At 35.5% G+C, this 19,220-nt stretch overlaps 1 protein-coding gene across 1 annotated transcript in view; it reads left to right on the top strand.

Annotated features, from left to right (window-relative positions):
- Nucleotides 1–6,609: 6,609 nt before the first annotated feature.
- Nucleotides 6,610–19,220, top strand: part of adgrf6 (adhesion G protein-coupled receptor F6) — a 143,803-nt gene continuing 131,192 nt past the window's right edge. The window contains exons 1-27 of the mRNA XM_073933529.1: nt 6,610–6,639; nt 7,269–7,367; nt 7,614–7,723; nt 7,925–7,973; nt 8,135–8,278; nt 8,383–8,547; nt 9,473–9,622; nt 12,275–12,448; nt 12,565–12,594; nt 12,701–12,853; nt 12,962–13,126; nt 13,546–13,692; nt 13,828–13,986; nt 14,116–14,262; nt 14,401–14,547; nt 14,768–14,914; nt 15,424–15,576; nt 15,685–15,840; nt 16,018–16,164; nt 16,266–16,424; nt 16,554–16,700; nt 17,236–17,382; nt 17,681–17,827; nt 18,205–18,357; nt 18,466–18,621; nt 18,804–18,950; nt 19,052–19,210. Coding sequence (XP_073789630.1) covers nt 7,346–7,367; nt 7,614–7,723; nt 7,925–7,973; nt 8,135–8,278; nt 8,383–8,547; nt 9,473–9,622; nt 12,275–12,448; nt 12,565–12,594; nt 12,701–12,853; nt 12,962–13,126; nt 13,546–13,692; nt 13,828–13,986; nt 14,116–14,262; nt 14,401–14,547; nt 14,768–14,914; nt 15,424–15,576; nt 15,685–15,840; nt 16,018–16,164; nt 16,266–16,424; nt 16,554–16,700; nt 17,236–17,382; nt 17,681–17,827; nt 18,205–18,357; nt 18,466–18,621; nt 18,804–18,950; nt 19,052–19,210 — 3,580 coding nt within the window. The 5' untranslated portion in view covers nt 6,610–6,639; nt 7,269–7,345. The remainder of the gene's footprint in view (nt 6,640–7,268; nt 7,368–7,613; nt 7,724–7,924; nt 7,974–8,134; nt 8,279–8,382; nt 8,548–9,472; nt 9,623–12,274; nt 12,449–12,564; nt 12,595–12,700; nt 12,854–12,961; nt 13,127–13,545; nt 13,693–13,827; nt 13,987–14,115; nt 14,263–14,400; nt 14,548–14,767; nt 14,915–15,423; nt 15,577–15,684; nt 15,841–16,017; nt 16,165–16,265; nt 16,425–16,553; nt 16,701–17,235; nt 17,383–17,680; nt 17,828–18,204; nt 18,358–18,465; nt 18,622–18,803; nt 18,951–19,051; nt 19,211–19,220) is intronic.

The raw sequence follows: 19,220 nt of genomic DNA, 5'->3' as shown, positions 1-19,220 counted from the left end.
AGTAGGCTACCTACGAAGCAAAAAAAAAAAAACAATAAAAAAAAAACAAATAAATTTAAAACACTTTGAAATTAGCAAGAGCTTGAACTTACCAGTTTCTTCATTTGTTCAGGCTGCTCCTTTAGTTGATTTTCAAGCTTTTCCAAATCAAATTGGCCAAAGGAAGGTCAAATGTGTTTACATCTGGAATTTCATCACGTCTGTTTTGGTTTTGTGAGAATCAGGCCCAGCTGCTGCTTTATGACGTTGCATGATTTTAAAACTTCAGTCAGTCATGCTAAAAAAGAAAAATAACAGATAAGTATAAATCAACCTGTAGCTTATTCTCATACAACTTCTGTAAATACAACAGTGGGTTAGACACTGCTGATATTCTCTAGTTGATCTTTACTTTCTAGCTGCATTAAACCTTAACAAATTTAGTGATGTCTTCAATTCTTACAAAGACATCACGAGATGCAATAAGTTCTGTCTTGATCTCAAACTGCACTAGAACAAAGACTGTAAATGTTCATAGGTGTACTGCAGGAGTGTCCAAACTTTTTGGGTCGAGGGCCAGATGCAAAAAAACAAACGTTGTCGCGGGCCAAATTTTACATACATCACACAGACACGTGTGTGTATATATATATATATATATATATATATATATATATATATATATATATATATATATATATACAGTTGAAGTCAGAATTGTTAGCCCCCCTAAATTATTAGCCACCGTTTATTTTTTCCCCAATTTCTGTTTAACGGAGAGTTAAACATTTTTTTCCACACATTTCTAAACATATTAGTTTTAGTAACTCATTTCTAATAACTGATTTATTTTATCTTTGCCATGATGACAGTAAATAATATTTGACTAGATATTTTTAAGACACTTCTATACAGCTTAAAGTGACATTTAAAGGCTTAACTAGGTTAATCAAGTTAACTAGTCAAGTTAAGGTAATTAGGCAAGTTATTTTATAACAATGGTTTGTTCTGAAGACTTAAGGGGCTAATAATTTTGACCTTAAAATGGTTCATAAAAAAATTTAAACCGCTTTTTATTCTAGCCGAAATAAAACATAAGTCTTTCTCCAAAAGAAAAAATATTATCAGACATACTGTAAAAATGTTCTTGCTCTGTTAAACATTATTTGGGAAATATTTAAAAAAGAAAAATAAATCAATGAGGGGCTAATAATTCAGACTTCAACTGTGTGTAGATAGATAGACAGACAGACAGACAGACAGACAGACAGACAGACAGATAGATAGATAGATAGATAGATTTATAGATCATAACAAGAACTGCTGCTTAATTGAATGCATGTAATAGCGACACCCGGTGGTTATTTATTGAATTACGTTCATTTTTGTATAGCGGGCCAGATTCTATTGATATTTATAAAAAGCCTCACCGCGGGCCGTAGTTTGGACACGCCTGGTGTACTGGAATGTACAGTATCTGTGCATCTTGATGGTGGTCTTAAGATTTCTGCCATAGTCATTGATGGTGATGGTACTTGTGGTGCTGCATTGATTTCTGAAATCTTCATACCTGCCTTATCCAGCCTCTTTGTTCCAAGTAATTTTTCTTCATCACGGTATAGATGTGTCTATACTGTCCCTTAATCAGATACATTTACAAAACAAAACATCACTTTAGTATAGTGCCAGGTCAAAACTCACAGGTTGTAATAGATCAATGACATAATGTTGACAGTATGTGTTTAAAATAATTGCAAACAAACCTGTTCTGTCTTTAGATGTATGACAGGCGATCATCATCCTCATCTGTCTACCAGTCAGAAATCACAGTTGTGTTGGATGTTGGATGTTTGAGTCGAGCTTCCTCATATGCATCTATAATGAAACATCACATTGTTGTTAACCTCCCGTAAAGAAAAGTTCAAATCCTAAAATACTATCAAAGTTAATTAATGCATATAATACCTATAGTGTAAATAATCAGTACACAGAAGGTTGCACAAGATTTATTTGGAGATTCATGCAGAGTGACAGCCTTATGAATCTGAGACATAGATTTGTAAGATGGTCAAGCACATGCATTATTCTGTACCCATGAAGATTAACCTACCATTGTGAAAAATGTTTGATGATGATAGCCAATAACAATAGACCATTTCAGCTGTTTGTGAAGCAATTAGTAATGTAACGTCTGAAAAGCTCAATCTATGTTGAAAATATATCAGCAGTTTACAGCTTATAATGGACTTTTAGCACACAACTATAACATGCCTATTCACGTTCAAAAGAGTGTGCCATTGACTTCTATGGTCGTGATGTGCTGCAAAATGATCTCACAAACCTTTGTTAAACAAGAACAATAAGACTTAACCAACAAATATTGTTACCCATTCATTTAAATCAGAATTTATCACTGTCAATAACATAAAAAAAACATCAAAATCTGCTTTAAGACGTTCAGTTTTACATTAACTGACCATTACAGCTTGAACAAAAGATATAATTGATTCACATAGGCTAACACATATGAATTAAAGTGCACACTAATAGATTTCTCTTGGATAATTTAAAGAGAATAGTAAACAGTCGAGTTTCAATCATTTTCCGTGACTAACTGCATAAACAAGATAAACAATAATATTTTATTAATCCAAAACGATTAGTTTTTATTTACACATAATCACAGAATTAATACTGTTGGATAAGTAAACGCCTGTACAATGATTTTTTTCAACATCCACGGTACTTTATAATGTTAAATCAGGAAAAAACACGTTTTGCCATGTTAGCGTTAATGGATTCGTCTACAGAAACTTTCTTTAACGCAAAGTTAGCATACACACAAATAATATTGTTTTGTTTGCGTCTAAACATTGAGACCATCCACACTAAATATTCTTTTTTTTTTTTTTGCTATCGTACCATGAATATTTTCTTAAATTATCATTAAACGTGGAGCTAACAGATTACTAGATAAAATAAGAACTTAATCGGTTGCCATCAGCCGAGTCCTTGCCAGAAGCGGCCAGGACTCTACAGACAGACTCGGACCGGATATGGTTGACCGGAATCGGGCCAGTGCTTTACAGCCGCATCACAGCCGCATGTGCGCGAGCGAGCTGCGGGCCGCACTCGGCCCGGATAACACTCGCCGATGCCGAGTCGGAGCCGGAGGCGCCGGAGGGCAGCCGAGCTCGGGCCGATTACTGCCTGCTATCTGGGTCATCATCGTCTGAAAACTAACTTCTCTGGACTAGACCACGTGCCTGGTGCTGATTGCTTGGCACCTGTTGGAGGTATGTATGTACCACACGGGGTAAACACACGCACTGGCTCATATCAAAATATTGTGAAGTCTTGCTTTCCCTTACGGACATTTCTTGTATTATTACTGTAGGTCTGTGTTAGCGGTGCCCACTTCTTCGTTTGTGATGCTGCCTGCACATACATTAGCCTGGAATCTTGCCTGTAAATATCCCCAGTGTTCCCTGAGCAATGCCTGGATGCTTTCCGGCAATGCTGTTACTAAATCATACTACATAGTAAGTGTTTCTGTAATTTAGTGTGTCACTCTGCTGCATGTAAATAAAAGCTTGCAAATTGATCCTCAACCCCCAGAGTCATCATTCTTACAGTTGGTGGACCCATACTAGTATTTACTCCCTTTGGGTGTCATTAGTATTGAGGTAAAATTGGTTTTATATTGGCAAATTCATTCAGTGACAACTTGTGACACACTCCCTATATTGCTTACCATGCTACTTTGAATATTTGGTCTGAAATCACATGTAAATATTACTTGAAAACAGCATTAGCTCTATTTATTTGATTGTAAACAGTGTTATACTTTGATGGTCATTGGTAATATGATTTCACTATTCAGAAATTGCTAACAATACTTTTATGAAATTATATTAAGGAGCAACTTTACGTCTATGTCAGTAGTCTGAAAATAATTGCTCAACACCAGTGATTTTAGTTGAATTGATGACCCTTTACACCACAGGTGTCAAACTCAGTTCCAAAAGGGCCGCAGCTCTGCACAGTTTAGTTCCAACCCTAATTAAACACACCTGATCAAACTAATTGAGTCCTTCAGGCTTGTTTGAAACCTACAGGTAAGTGTGTTGGAGCAGGGTTGGAACTAAACTGTGCAGGGCTTCGGCCCTTTTGGAACTGAGTTGGACACCCCTGCTTTACACTATCACTTAGTTTTTATTCTGGTCACACAAGTACTGGGCTTCTAATTTGATGATATCAAACTTTCAGTAACTCATAATGACCATATCATATATATGGCATTATCATAAGCAAACAACTGATTAAAATTATTTGTTTTAGTCTTTTGTGAAATATTTAGAAATAAAATCAGTGGCAAATCAGTTCTAATCATGGGCAACATCGATGCTTGATTTCATCAAAAAAAAGTTCCTGCGTCGCCATTTGGAGCTATTTCTGTATTTTACAGCCAGCTTGTATAATCATGAGAAAATGGTTGCGCAACTAAAATAGTTTTGAATTAAGAATGCCGTCTGTTTGGATCTTATCGTTGGGCTTCTTGTTTTGATGGCTTTACATAGCACGCCTTTTATACAGAATTCAGTTTTAGAGATTAAAAGTTCAAATAAAATGATTTTCGGATTTTCAAAGTGAGTGGATACATTTATACAGTAATTATCTTATTGTATAGTTTAATGCTAATTGATATACAAAAGAGGAAACGAAAGAGGCAATTTTGCTGGGGATCACTGTTGTTATAGAGGGATTTTATGTAGTTTGCCACAATTTTGTAGTAACTAGTCTAGGCATGGGCTTTAAGTTTCTGATGGGATGATACTCTTGGATAAAAGTTTCACGGTATCACAGTATTGTGTTTACTGCTGTAAAAACATGTCCTAGTAAAAATGTCTAGGTAAAAAACAAAAAAAAATTCCCCATTTAACACAATATATATTACCTTTTAGGAAAAATGTATAATATTTTGGAACAGTAAACATGTCAGGCTGCATAATTAAAATAAACCATTGGCTTCTACTATCTTCATTAGCTTCAAAAACACAGATTTCCTTACAAAATTTTTAAAAACAAAAAAAACCTCTGCATTATACCTTAGAAACGGTATAACAACATTTTTGCGATTATAATACCTTGACTTTTCCAAACCACTGTAAACCTTAAAACCAGTTAGGTTTCAAATTGGCTAGTTTTGTCTAATATGTTCATAAAATGACACCGCTGTTTTCACATACTGTTCTCCTCATTATAATCAGTGAGAATCAGTTGGGATTTGAGGCTCCAGGCTCTTGTTCTGGGGTCACCCTTAAAGAAGAAAAACACTTTTGTTTTGAAGAGGTCCAAGACAATTACCTGCACCTGATCTACTTGTAAATGTCAAACCAAGCAAACATCTTCTATATAGCTCCATAGTTCAGTTCTTTCCTTCACATACTTTTACATACAATCAACAGGGGTCATCATAAGCACTTGGCCAAAGTCACACATCCCTATACGCAACAAATTACAGTGCACTTTGTTCTGACATCTTTCTCTTAGGACTAGAATTTCTTGAGTAGATTTACCAGAATTTTCATGTGTTCACATTCACGCTTTCCCATTAGATTTATGAGGTATCATGTTTAACAGTGTGGTAAAGGGATGCTGAAATCAAGAAAACAGAGGTACTGTATGACTTGTTTGACTATTTATAGAGGCTTGGTCTTCAGCTGATTGGATAATAGAATGTTGTTGATAATGAATTAGCTTCTTCAAAGTTGATTTGCTTCTCCTGAAATTTGAATCATGGCTGTTGATTTTTGCTGCTTATGTGCTGATAATATTGTACTTACTCTGACAAAAACTACAACAAAACTGCTTAATTTCCTGAACTTGATTACATCGATGAAACTTCATAAAATTAATATTTTTTTTATTATCACCTGTTTAGCTATGTACCACTGCTTTGACACAATCAGTGTTGTATAAAGCAGTTTAGAAATACTACTAATATATCCCTTATTATTATCCCTTATATTTTAACTTCAATGTTCATTTGAATGGGCCCAATCCTCTTCTGACTTTACGTGAATTTTCTCAGCACAAAGGAATCTGATGAATTTTGTTGAACAATTATGAAATGATCCCTTTCACAGATACTGATAAGCGTGAACATACAAGCATGCAATGACGATAACAGCTTTTATACTCCTCCTAAATGCATGAAATGCTTTTTTGTACTTGTATACTATACAAACAGCAAGTTTTTAATAGCAGTTCAAATATGGCAGCATTTTGTTGAATTTATAGAGACAAATATAGACAAAGCCGGAAGAAGTTTGCTATTAAGTTTATTCTGTCTGTATCCATAAGATGCAAGTTTTTTTTTATAAGATGTGATTTACCTCTTAGTAATATGGCCCATACTTTCAGTTTTATTTGAATCACTGCTCTTCTATGTTCTCTTTACACAAGAGAACAAGGAAATAATAGAGCGAATCAAACTTGTTTAGCAGGTGACCCACACGCAGTCATGTTATTGTGGTGACCTGCACAAAGACACGTCAAATGATCCACCTACAAAATCTTCTCAGAATTAACAAGGAAACAAAATCTCAGACCTTGAGAAACAAGTTTGGCATCTCTGTGGTTATTTCCAGAGGCAAGGTAAGAGTGACAAGCCTGCATGCTTATTCTTTTTAACGTAAAAATGTTTTAGACTGCCTTTTGAAGTATATTTTTGAAAACAAAAAACTTGATTTGAAAATGTGTAGTCCCTTTAGAAGTTGTCCTTGCTGGAGTTTGTTATTATTGTAAAAGAGCAGATATTACATCTCAATTTAGGTGAGCGATTGCAGTTGACAAGTGTGTTACGCACTTATTTGTGATTGCAGTTTGTATTTTTTTTAATTCACTATTAAATAAATGTTTTACTGATTTTTGGGTTTGACATGCTATTTTAAAGGAATAACAGTATGTTTTAAGGTTATACAACGTATTCTATGTTGTATTTGTAATATGATATGAGACTATGAATGGTTTGATTACAGATAACCTTAAATCTTTGTTTTTGTTATTTTATAATTATTTCAAAATAAGTAAAGAAGGTTGCTATATGATCTTTAAATTGGATAACATAGTCCACATGTTTTCTTTAAATTATATAGAACCTTTAATACCACATAGACATTTTTTTTCAAATTTTTTTCTGGTCACTAAACTTTAAGGAACCTGTTAACCAGTGTTTTATTGTAAAAAAAAAAACCTTATATGAAGGTTTTTATTTTATTTTACAGTTTTAAGGTCTCAGGATGAGCCATGCAATAACCTTTTGCTCGGAGGATATAATATTATGGGATTTTGAGTGACTTCGATGAGAAACATGGCCAGTCAAGGTACAACAATCTGCATATTTTTGTCTCACTGTAGCTACTTTTTGCCACAGTTTACATCAGCCTTAAATATAATATAGCTCCGATATAGGGACAGATATTATTTTCTTCACAGTCCAAATATTCTATTTTTCTTTCAATTTCTTTTTCAAGACCATCTGTCTTCAAAATAAGTGCTCATGAATATTTTTTTGTTTTGTTTACCGTTTGCATGATACACATTCTGTGTTCATTTTTTCAATTCTTCAGATACAGGACAAATATTACAGTACTTTGCGGGAATCATCTTGTCAGTCCTGCTGAGTCATGTGTGTGTTGTGGCAACAGTTGACATCCCAGAAACAAGTTTTAATTTACAGGTAGGGGATGGTTTATTTATACTGTAAGAACATAAAACATTCAGATTCCTGACATTTTTAGATTCACTTCCAAAAAAGATATTAGAAGTGTCTTCACATTTTCTAGGAATAAAAACGAATTATTGAAAAATGTATAATTTATTGGCCACGACCAACTCACATGATTAACAAGTAAATCAATGCATGTTGTATCTTTCCCAGTTTGACTACATAGATGGGCAACTTCATCACAGAATGCCAAGAAGCACAGGTCTGAATCTCTTTTTTGACTTCTTTTGTAATAATATAGCCGTAAAGAATCAATATTTATTTACTTATTATTATTTGGCACTGATTTCAGGCAGTTTTTGTCTTGTTCTTCAACAGCCCTACTTGATTATTAAAATCTCATTGTTTTCCCCATGTCTATAGAACTGCAAGAGTTCATTGTGGTGATTGAAGTAAATGCATCTCAAGCTGTGGTGATTGAACAGATCAGAGCGTCACTGGCCTCCATTTCGTTTCCTCTTCAATTGGATAACAATACTGAGGTTACTGCTGCAAATATTACTACAGGTGAGCTGGTTAAACCAGTGATCAAAACAATTTACGTCATTCTTACTTCTTTGTCTTTAATAAGGTTTAAACAATCTGTGCAATAACTATTATATATCCATCAGTGTGCCAGCCAAATGTGACCGAATACCAGTGTGTATGTGAAGATGGTTATGCATGGTCCTACAACAACTGTAAGACATACGAGGCCTGTGATGACATCATTGTCGGCTCATGTGGATGTATTGGTGGTGTTCCGGGTGATGGAGAGATGTGTGTGCTGAAGAGCGGTAAGAGTCATGAAAAAAACTTTAAATGCACTTAAAAAGTTAATTTATTTCTTCATTTTGTTGTTTTTTCATTTTTGTGTACAATGTTTCTACCTTTGTTACAACTGACAAAAAATATTGGATAATAATAAATACTACTTTTTATGTATTTGTATATAACTATGCATACAGATGAAGACAAAATGTTTCGACCACCTGTGAAATTTCTATTTTATTTTAAAAGTATCTCCCAAGTGCTGTTAAATGGAGAGAAGGTCGCAGTCATATCACTCTGCAGCTTAAGACCAGTCACAGAGGCTAAGCAGGCCTGAGCCTGGTCAGCACCTGGATTGGAGACCACATGGGAACCACTAGGTTGCTAATATTAGTGAGGTCAGCCAGGGGCGCTTAACCTGACACTATACTGTCAGTGAGCACTGTCTTTCGGATGAGACGTTAAACTGATGTTGTGTTTCTCCGCGGTCATTAAATATCCCATGGCACTTCTTGTAAAGAGTTCTGGCCAAATTCCCTCCATCAGCCCATACACATCATGGCCTCCCAATCATTCCCATCCACTGAATTAGCTCCATCACTTTCTCTCTAATACACCAATAGCTGATGCCTGGTGAAGCACTGGCGCCGTTGTCATGTGGATGCTGCACACTGGTAGTGGTGTGGAGAGACCCCCCTCATGATTCAAGCGCTTTGGGTGTATGGCCATACACAATAAATGTGCTATATAAAATACACATTAGAAGGAATAAGACTTTGTCCCGAAGAAGACATATTGTAGGCAATATTGTGAAAAATCTCTGTTAAACATCACCTCGGAAATATTTAAAAAAGAATACAAATTTATTAAGAGGGTTAATAATTTTACACTTATCTGTATATGTTGTAATAAAAAAGTACAAAATGTTTACTCTTTTTTTTATTTTCACAGAATTACCCTTCACAGACTTCCTGTTTGAAATTGAGATGGAATCGACAAGTATCTCAGTGATTGATGAGATGAGGCGATATCTGCAGAACACTGCATTTCCACTGCAGTTGGATGAATTGGTTGAAGTATTAAATGTGGACATCACAACAGGTAAAGCACATCATAGGACCCTGCAAACACAAAAACAATAACAGCGATTGGTTAAAAACGTTCTCATACTTGCGAGTCAATTTTGTGTTTTAAACATGTTTCAAGAGTTCACACATAGCTGATGATTGATTATAAAGCGTGTTTGGCATGCTGTCCCGGGAGAGAGCCCTGTGCTTAAAAGATCCTCCAGCCCGGGGTTCCCTCTCGTTTGCAGGATGAGAGAGGAGTTTGGGCTCAGGTAGATCTCGATAACTCCCCTGGCTTGTTTATGTCTAATGACAAATTATAGGGATTGCTATAGAGATATTCACTTCTGACTAGGAGCTCATCTATGGTGCCAATTTCGTTTGGTCAATTCAATTATGCCGCATGTCTTTGGACTGTGGGAGAAATCCAGGAAACCTGGGGGAAATCCATGTGAGCACAGTGAGGACATGTAAAATTCACACAGAAACATCTACTGGCCTAGTAAGGACTTAAACCAGTGTCATTTTTGCTGTGAGGCAACAGTGTTAATAACTGGGCCGCCGTGTCACCCTATCCAAAAAAAGGGAGAAATAGTAGAAGTGGGAGGGGGGGGAGGGATTCTTCAAGACAAAGGTGATCAAAACTTTGGTTATTTGTAGTATGTCAGAAACCATCTGATTGGTAAATCATGTGTTAGCCAATGCAGGACCAGCTGTGGTCAATCATAAGCATGTGATCCTCTCGAAATTAGTTTATAAATAATCCTATAAATAATCCTCACCTAATACACATCTAAATGTTGACATCTCAGCTAAAACAAGGCAATTTTTTATTATGGGCTGTCCATGAAAATCTAATAGACATATAACAAAAATAGACATATTAGACATTTCTGTCTAATTGAAAACTAGTCTATTTTTGGAATATTGTTAGATGTCTATTAGATTTTTACTTACTCCACAAATGTAGCATTATTTTCAACAGTTCACGCTTAGATATGTTTGACGCTAATAGCAGGTTTGGCATGCTGTCCCCGGAGAGAATCCTGAGCTCGGAGATGATTGAGCCCAGGGCTCCCAGCTGGTCAGTAAGCATATAAGAGGGTCCGAGACCAAGTAGGTTTCGAGAGCTCTCCCTGGTAAAGGGAAGAAAAGGAGGAGATGGGGAGGAAAGGGCGATTCTTCCAAAACAAAGATAGGGTAGTAGTAGGGCTGCTTGATTATGGGAAAAATCATAATCATGATTGTTTTGGTGATAATTGTAGTGACGTTTATTCAAATCGATTATTAGTTGAAGTCCAAATTATTTACCTCCTGAATTTTTTTTATAAATATTTCCCAAATGATGTTTAACAGAGCAAGGAATTTTTCACAGTATTTCCTATAATTTATTTAATTTTTTTTTCTGAAGAAAGGCTAATTTATTTTACTTTGGCTAGAATAAAAGCAGGTTAAAATATTTTAAAACCTATTATAATGTCAACATTATTAGCCCCCTTAAGAAATATATTTAGTGATTGTCTGCAGAATAAACTACTGTTATACAATGACTTGCCTAATTACATTAATTAAGCCTTTAAATCGCACTTTAATCTGAATGCTTGTATTTTGAAAAATATCGGGTAAAATGTTATGTGCTGTCATCATAACAAATATAAAATAAATCAGTTATTTGAAATGAGTTAATAAAACTATTATGTTCAGAAATGGGTTGAAAAAAAAACTTCTTTCCATTAAACAGAAGTTGAGGGGAAGACGTTCACTAATAATTCAGGAGGGCGAATAATTCTGACTTCAACTGTATACATACAGTTATTTTCCTCCTGTAAATAAGGAAAGAGAAACAAATACAATAGAATAAAAATATGAAATAAACTGTAAGGTTAAAACTTTAATTATAGCTACAAAAGTCCTTCAGTCAAGAGCAGTCAGGGATTTTCTCCTTTTGTTGTTTGATTAATAATAAAAATAGTCGGCAGCAGGAATATTGCTCAAGGTTACTTTAAGAGCAGTGCAGTTCTGCAAAATGGTTTCTCTTTCACATGTATTTTGATTCTCAACTCGTTTGTTTGTTACTCAAATGAGGGTTATAATGAATAACCACTAAACACTGCGTTTTAACACCTATTTGGCCATTAAAACGCTTACATTAAGATGACTTTAGATGCGTGTGCTCTGCTCATCTCAGAGGCTGAGCGCGCGCACACACAACAGCATGCGGTCTCATTCGCGCTTTTAAAAACATGAAGGATTCGGATAAACATCAGTAAATGATGCGCATCCCATGCTACAAAAGCTACATTACAGTACATGCTTTCAGTAATGTTCATGTGAAACTGAGCTTTGCAGAGCAACAATTGTGTACGACTGTAAAGGGGGTGGTAAATGATGCAATAATCGTTTTATCTTTTTCATAATCATTAGAAGCCGAAATCATAACCGAATTTTTGATTAATTGCACAGTCCTAGGTAGTACGGCGAAATTGGTCTATTTATTGTAAACTTGAATCAATCTGATTGGATTATTGCTGATTACGCGATCAATCATATCACATGCTCCTCGCAAAATTAGTTTGTAAAGATTTACTTAACCAAGAAATATATATACGTTTAGATGTCTATTATTTTTCTTTTAAACACAAACAAATGCTTGCTGGGTATTTACATATACAATTTCTTTTTTTAGTGTGCAATTTCAGTGACGGTGGATATAAGTGCGTCTGTGAGGATCAGTATTTCTGGCCATGTGAAAAGTGCAAAGAATATGGGAGCTGTGACATCATCATTAACAACACATGCAGCTGCATCAGTGCTATTCCAAGTGACAGACAGTTCTGTCAAACAGCCAACGAGATTACAAGTAAGAATTTAACGCAGTTCATGTTTGTAGTCATAAAGAAGGGTTGTGGGTCAGTTACCGGACGTGAACTGGGTAGAAGTACTTTATTCTAATCTATTCTCTTATTTTTCTAAAAGATACCACAGCATGTGCACAACCACCAACAGGTACATACAAATGTCTGTTGTCAATCTCAGTGTTCAGATCACTGCAGTAATTTCATGCGGATTAAACGAAGAGTAAATATTTATAACTCTTATGTCTTTCTTACAGTGACTCCAGTTTCGATTGAATATATAACTGAAATCCAGATAAATGCTGGGAATACTGCCGTCATTGATCAGCTTACAAACTATCTGATGAATTTCAGTTTGCCCCACCCAATCAGTGACAGCACTAACATTACAGAAATCAACATCACTACTGGTATGATCTCTGTTTCTGCTTTGCGATTATGTTTTTATAAAATTATACATCATGAGTACTTCCAAAAATGACGATATGTGATGTTTGGACTCTTCTTCTGCTCTCCAGTGTGTTCTTTGAATGAAACGCAGCATCAGTGTAAATGTAAGGGTCTGTATGTTTGGCCAAATGAAACGTGTCACGCATACGATGCCTGTGATGTCATCACTAATGGTTCATGTACATGTATCAATGGCCTTCCAGCTGATGGACAGTTCTGCCAGTTAAAAGAAGGTCAGCAATTGCATTCATCACTCCCAAAGGCAACGATATTGTTCAATAAACTTGATATGTTTAAACAAAAAAGACAATTTGTATGACATATAAAAGCATACATACTGTATGTAACAGAAAAAATAACAAATTTTCTTGATATTATATTTATATTTTAATCTGATAATCATCCAGTTATTATGGGGGTCAGTGAAAATTGCACAAATTACATTTCAGCATATCAGTAATTGTATATGACTATAAAAATAATATGAATCTATATCGGTTGATCTTTGTTGCATCACAAAAATGTTCTAGAAGTCAAGGCAGCAGTGACATCAAGAAAAACCTGTTTTTTCTTTTTCTTTTTTTTTTTTTTAGATTAAGAGTACATTGTTTCACTTTTTATTCTGCTCAAATGCCTTTGATTATCGTTGTAGATCTGCCTTCTGACTACGTGATTGATTTTGATGTGAGCTCCTTTGACGTGTTCCTGGTGGAATACTTGCGACATCTCTTTACAAATATCAGTCTGCCTTTGACTCTGAGCAGCAGCACAAATATCACAGATATCGACATCACTACTGGTGAGAACATGAAGCTGTCACATCAACCCACATTAAAACAGTTTCTTTAAAATTATTCATTTGTGTAACTTATCTTGTCATTTCACCTTTTTAATTGATACTAATGAATGTATCCTGTTTATCTTTCTACTACAGTGTGTGGATTGAATGGAACAGAATATGAGTGCAAGTGTGAGGTGGATCATGTTTGGCCCAGTAACACCTGCAAGGCCTATCAGGTGTGTGATAGCATTGTGGGAAGCACTTGTGGATGCATTCAGGCTCTCCCTTCAGAGGGGTCACTTTGCCAGAGAGGTGAGAAATCCCATTAGATTTCATCTGTACTGAATGTAGTTTTAGTAACATGACCAGTATGAGTTTATTCAGTAACTCCTGATAGTTCAGAAACACTGTTTTATGCAGTATCATCTTCCTGTTTTTCAGACATCAATGAATGTGAAGATGCAGCGTCAGTGTGTGGTCAATACTCAGACTGTACTAACAGGATTGGTGGTTACATGTGTTCATGCTGGAATGGATTTAATGTCTCTAATGAAGACAGTCCTGTGAGCGTCAACAACTCTTGTCGTGGTAAATATTATCAGTTGACTTTGATTTAGATTTACATGTTTTAAAATGTATTGTCCAGTGCTGCTTTGTCTTTACATATTGTGTAATTACTACTGTAAGCTTTTAGTACATCATTTTTTTCATTTGTTTCTCTAATAGATATTGATGAATGTCTGTTCAGTCCATCTGTCTGTGGTCCATATTCCAACTGCACAAATGAAATAGGAAGTTATAATTGCTCATGTTTGGATGGTTTTACTGCAATAAACTCAAGTCTCTATATCAGCATCAACAACACATGTGAAGGTAAATTCTTGCATGTGATTTTGTAGTTTTGGAAACTAATTTTTCATATTTTTTAAATGGTTTTGATTCATTTAGAAACTGTTTTCAACTCTATTTGCATTGTCTGTTAAAAATAACAGCTTTAATAATTATTTAATTAATGATTTCAGCAAGTGTTGTTTCTTACAACTGAGTTTGTACTTTTTTTTTTTATAATTTTCCAACTCCTCTTATAATAAAGATGTGAATGAATGTCTAAAGTCATCAGAGGTCTGTGGTCCAAACTCTCATTGCAACAACTCAATTGGGAGTTTCAACTGTTCCTGCTTGACTGCGTTTACTGTAACAGACCGAAATCAACCAGTCAGCAACAGTAACCCATGCAATGGTAAGGGCTGTATGTATTAAATGTTGTATGTATTAAATGTATCTCAGTGTGACTGAGGCTGTATATTAGCCTTTTTCTTGAAGCCGTTATGTGGAGCATTGTCTTCTTGAACTTGAGACAATGTTATACTACATTGTCCAGGTTGAATTATTATGAATTGGATTTTTATTTTAAAAGAATGTGAAACAAAATGACAATTCATTCTATTATATTGCATTGTGTGTGTTTTTGCTTTTTAGATTTTTAGCTATGCTGAGAGTTGTTTAAAAACATGGAGGTGTTTTTTTTTTTTGTTTTTTTTTCGTAATTGTGTCAAATCCTGTTGGTCCAAACATCATTGTCTGTTTATAGTATTGTGCAGTTAATTTTGAATATCATGCATGGAAAGGAATATTGATCATTTGTGGATTTTCTTCTCTTTTTGCTACAGTGTCTCTACCTCTGACTGAATTAGTTATTTTTTAAAGCAGTCATAATTTCAGGATGTTTTTTCTTCTCTCTTTCTACAGTGTCTCTGCCTCTGACTGAATATCTAATTGAAATTGAGATCAACAGCATTGATAGTAGGATCACTGATCAGCTGAGGACTCTTCTGATTAATTTCAGTTTGCCCTACACAATCAGTGACAGCACTAACATTACAGAAATCAACATCACTACTGGTATGATCTCTGTTTCTGCTTTGTGATGCTGTTTATCTAAAATTATACATCATGAATACTTCCATTAATGAAGATATGTGATGTTTGGACTCTGCTTCTGTTCTCCAGTGTGTTCTTTGAATGAAACGCGGTATCAGTGTAAATGTGAGGGTCTGTTTGTTTGGCCAAATGACACGTGTCATGCATATGATGCCTGTGATGTCATCACTAATGGTTCATGTACATGTATCAATGGCCTTCCAGCTGATGGACAGTTCTGCCAAGGTGAGATGATGACATCATTCTGCAACATCACTCATTTCTCCTTTAAGTATTTCTTTCTGTTTGCTTACTTCTATGTTAATGTGTTTTAATATTATTGTTGTTTTATACAGTTTTTGTACTCGTTTTTGTTTGCATAGATTTCTGTTTATCTGCTTTTGTTTTGTTTTTTTCTCGCAGTCCTTCCTTTTGACTATGTGATTGACATTGATGTAAGATTCTTTGACTTGGTCCTGGTGGACTACTTACGAAATTTTGTCAGAAATATCAGCCTGCCTTCGACTCTGAGCAGCAGCACAAATATCACAGATATCGACATGAATACTGGTAAGAACAGAACTGTTTATCATGTCACATTCTAAGATGAGTCTAGTTTTAGCAGAAATCCACATATTGAGCACAAATAAATAAATCTCCTTGTTTTACAGTGTGTGGGTTTAATGGAACAGAATATGAGTGCAAGTGTGAGGTGGATCATGTTTGGCCCAGTAACACCTGCATGGCCTATCAGGTGTGTGATAGCATTGTGGGAAACACTTGTGGATGCATTCAGGCTCTCCCTTCAGAGGGGTCACTTTGCCAGAAAGGTGAGAAATCCCATTATAGTTCATCTGTACTGAATGTAGTTTTAGTAACATGACCAGTATGAGTTTATTCAGTAACTCCTGATAGTTCAGAAAAACTGTTTTATGCAGTATCATCTTCCTGTTTTTCAGACATCAATGAATGTGAAGATGCAGCGTCAGTGTGTGGTCAATACTCAGACTGTACTAACAGCATTGGTGGTTACATGTGTTCATGCTGGAATGGATTTAATGTCTCTAATAAAGACAGTCCTGTGAGCGTCAACAACTCTTGTCATGGTAAATATTATTAGCTGAATTTGATTTCTATTTTTGTGTTATAAAATGTATTGTGGGGCGAGGCAGTGGCGCAGTAGGTAGTGCTGTCGCCTCACAGCAAGAAGGTCGCTGGTTCGAACCTCGGCTCAGTTGGCGTTTCTGTGTGGAGTTTGCATGTTCTCCCTGCCTTCGTGTGGGTTTCCTCCGGGTGCTCCGGTTTCCCCCACAGTCCAAAGACATGCGGTACAGGTGAATTGGGTAGGCTAAATTGTCCGTAGTGTGAGTGTGTGTGTGAATGTGTGTGTGTGTGTGAATGTGTGTGTGTGTGTGTTTCCCTGAGATGGGTTGCGGCTGGAATAGCATTTGCTGCGTAAAAACTTGCTGGATAAGTTGGCGGTTCATTCTGCTGTGGCGACCCCAGATTAATAAAGGGACTAAGCCGACAAGAAAATGAATGAATGAAAAATTTATTGTCCTGTGCTGCTCTGTCTTTGCAGTTTTTGCAAACACTTTTGTGAGGTTTAGGTATATAATTTTTCATTTGTTTGTCTAATAGATGTAGATGAATGTCTGTTCAGTCCACCGGTCTGTGGTCCATATTCCAACTGCACAAATGAAATAGGAAGTTACAATTGCTCATGTTTGGATGGTTTCACTGCAGAAAACTCAAATTTCACCATCAGCATCAACAACACATGTGAAGGTAGGTTCCTGCATGTGATTTTGTAGATTTGGAAAATAACTTTGCATATTTTTAAAATAGTTTTGATACTTTAATCAAATGTATTCAACTGAATATTTATTACCTGTTAAAATGAACAGCTTTAATAATCAATTAATCAATTGATGATTACAACAAGTGTTGTTTCCTACAACTGCATTTGTGCTATTATTTATTCTTTATTTTTTTTTATAAATTAATTTACATGGCTCAAATCCTAATATCTGCATAATTGTTACTAAAATTGATAATAATTTTTTCATCTCTTCCCTTAATAAAGATGTGAATGAATGTCTAAAGTCATCAGAGGTCTGTGGTCCAAACTCTCATTGCATCAACTCAATTGGGAGTTTCAACTGTTCCTGCTTGAGTGCGTTTACTGTAACAGACCGAAATCAACCAGTCAGCAACAGTAACCCATGCAATGGTAAGTATGTAGATAATGCATCTCAGTGTTACTGAGGCTTAAAATTAGCCTTTGCTAGCATTGTCTGCTTGAACTTGTCACAATGGTATACTGCATTGTCACGGATAAATTATTATAAATTTGATTTATATGTTAAGAGAATGTGAAACAAAATAACAATTCATTCTATTATATGGTATTGTGTGTATTTCTACTCTTTACATTTTCAACTACGATACAAGGTTCTTAAATGCATAAATGTGTTTTTTAAATAATTGTGATAAATCCTGGTTGTCCAAACATCATTATCTATTCATAATTTTGTGTTGTTCACTTTGATTATTATGCATATAAAATGATTACTGATCATTTGTGGATTTTCTTCTCTTTTTCTTCAGTGTCTCTTCCTCTGACTGAATATCTGATTGAAATTGAGATCAACAGCATTGATAGTAGGATCACTGATCAGCTGAGGACTCTTCTGATGAACTTCAGTTTGCCCTACACAATCAGTGACAGCACTAACATTACAGAAATCAACATCACTACTGGTATGATCTCTGTTTCTGCTTTGTGATGCTGTTTATCTAAAATTATACATCATGAATACTTCTATAAATGAAGATATGTGATGTTTGGACTCTTCTTCTGCTCTCCAGTGTGTTCTTTGAATGAAACGCGGTATCAGTGTAAATGTGAGGGTCTGTTTGTTTGGCCAAATGACACGTGTCATGCATATGATGCCTGTGATGTCATCACTAATGGTTCATGCACATGTATCAATGGCCTTCCAGCTGATGGACAGTTCTGCCAAGGTGAGAGGATGACATCATTCTGCAACATCACTTATTTCTCCTTTAAGTATTACTTTCTGTTTTCTTATTTTTAAGGTTTTGTGTTTTAATAATAGCATATAATATAAAACAGTTGTTTTATATAGTTTTTGTTGGGAAAGATTTCTGTTTACCTGCTTGTGTTGTTTGTTTTTTTCCTCCAGTTCTTTTATCTGACTACTTGATTGACATTGATGTGAGATTCTTTGACTTGGTCCTGGTGGACAACTTACGAAATATTGTAAGAAATATCAGCCTGCCTTTGACTCTGAGCAGCAACACAAATATCACAGATATCGACATGAACACTGGTGAGAACAGAACTGTTCATCATGTCACATACTAAGATGAGTTTAGTTTCAGCTGAAATCCACAGATTGAGCACAAATAAATAAATCTCCGTGTTTTACAGTGTGTGGGTTAAATGGAACAGAATATGAGTGCAAGTGTGAGGTGGATCATGTTTGGCCCAGTAACACCTGCAAGGCCTATCAGGTGTGTGATAGCATTGTGGGAAGCACTTGTGGATGCATTCAGGCTCTCCCTTCAGAGGGGTCACTTTGCCAGAGAGGTGAGAAATC

This window comes from Danio rerio, chromosome 20 (assembly GCF_049306965.1).
Source record: "Danio rerio strain Tuebingen ecotype United States chromosome 20, GRCz12tu, whole genome shotgun sequence".
NCBI classification, from domain to species: domain Eukaryota; kingdom Metazoa; phylum Chordata; class Actinopteri; order Cypriniformes; family Danionidae; genus Danio; species Danio rerio.
This window is presented reverse-complemented; position numbering and strand designations above follow the sequence as displayed.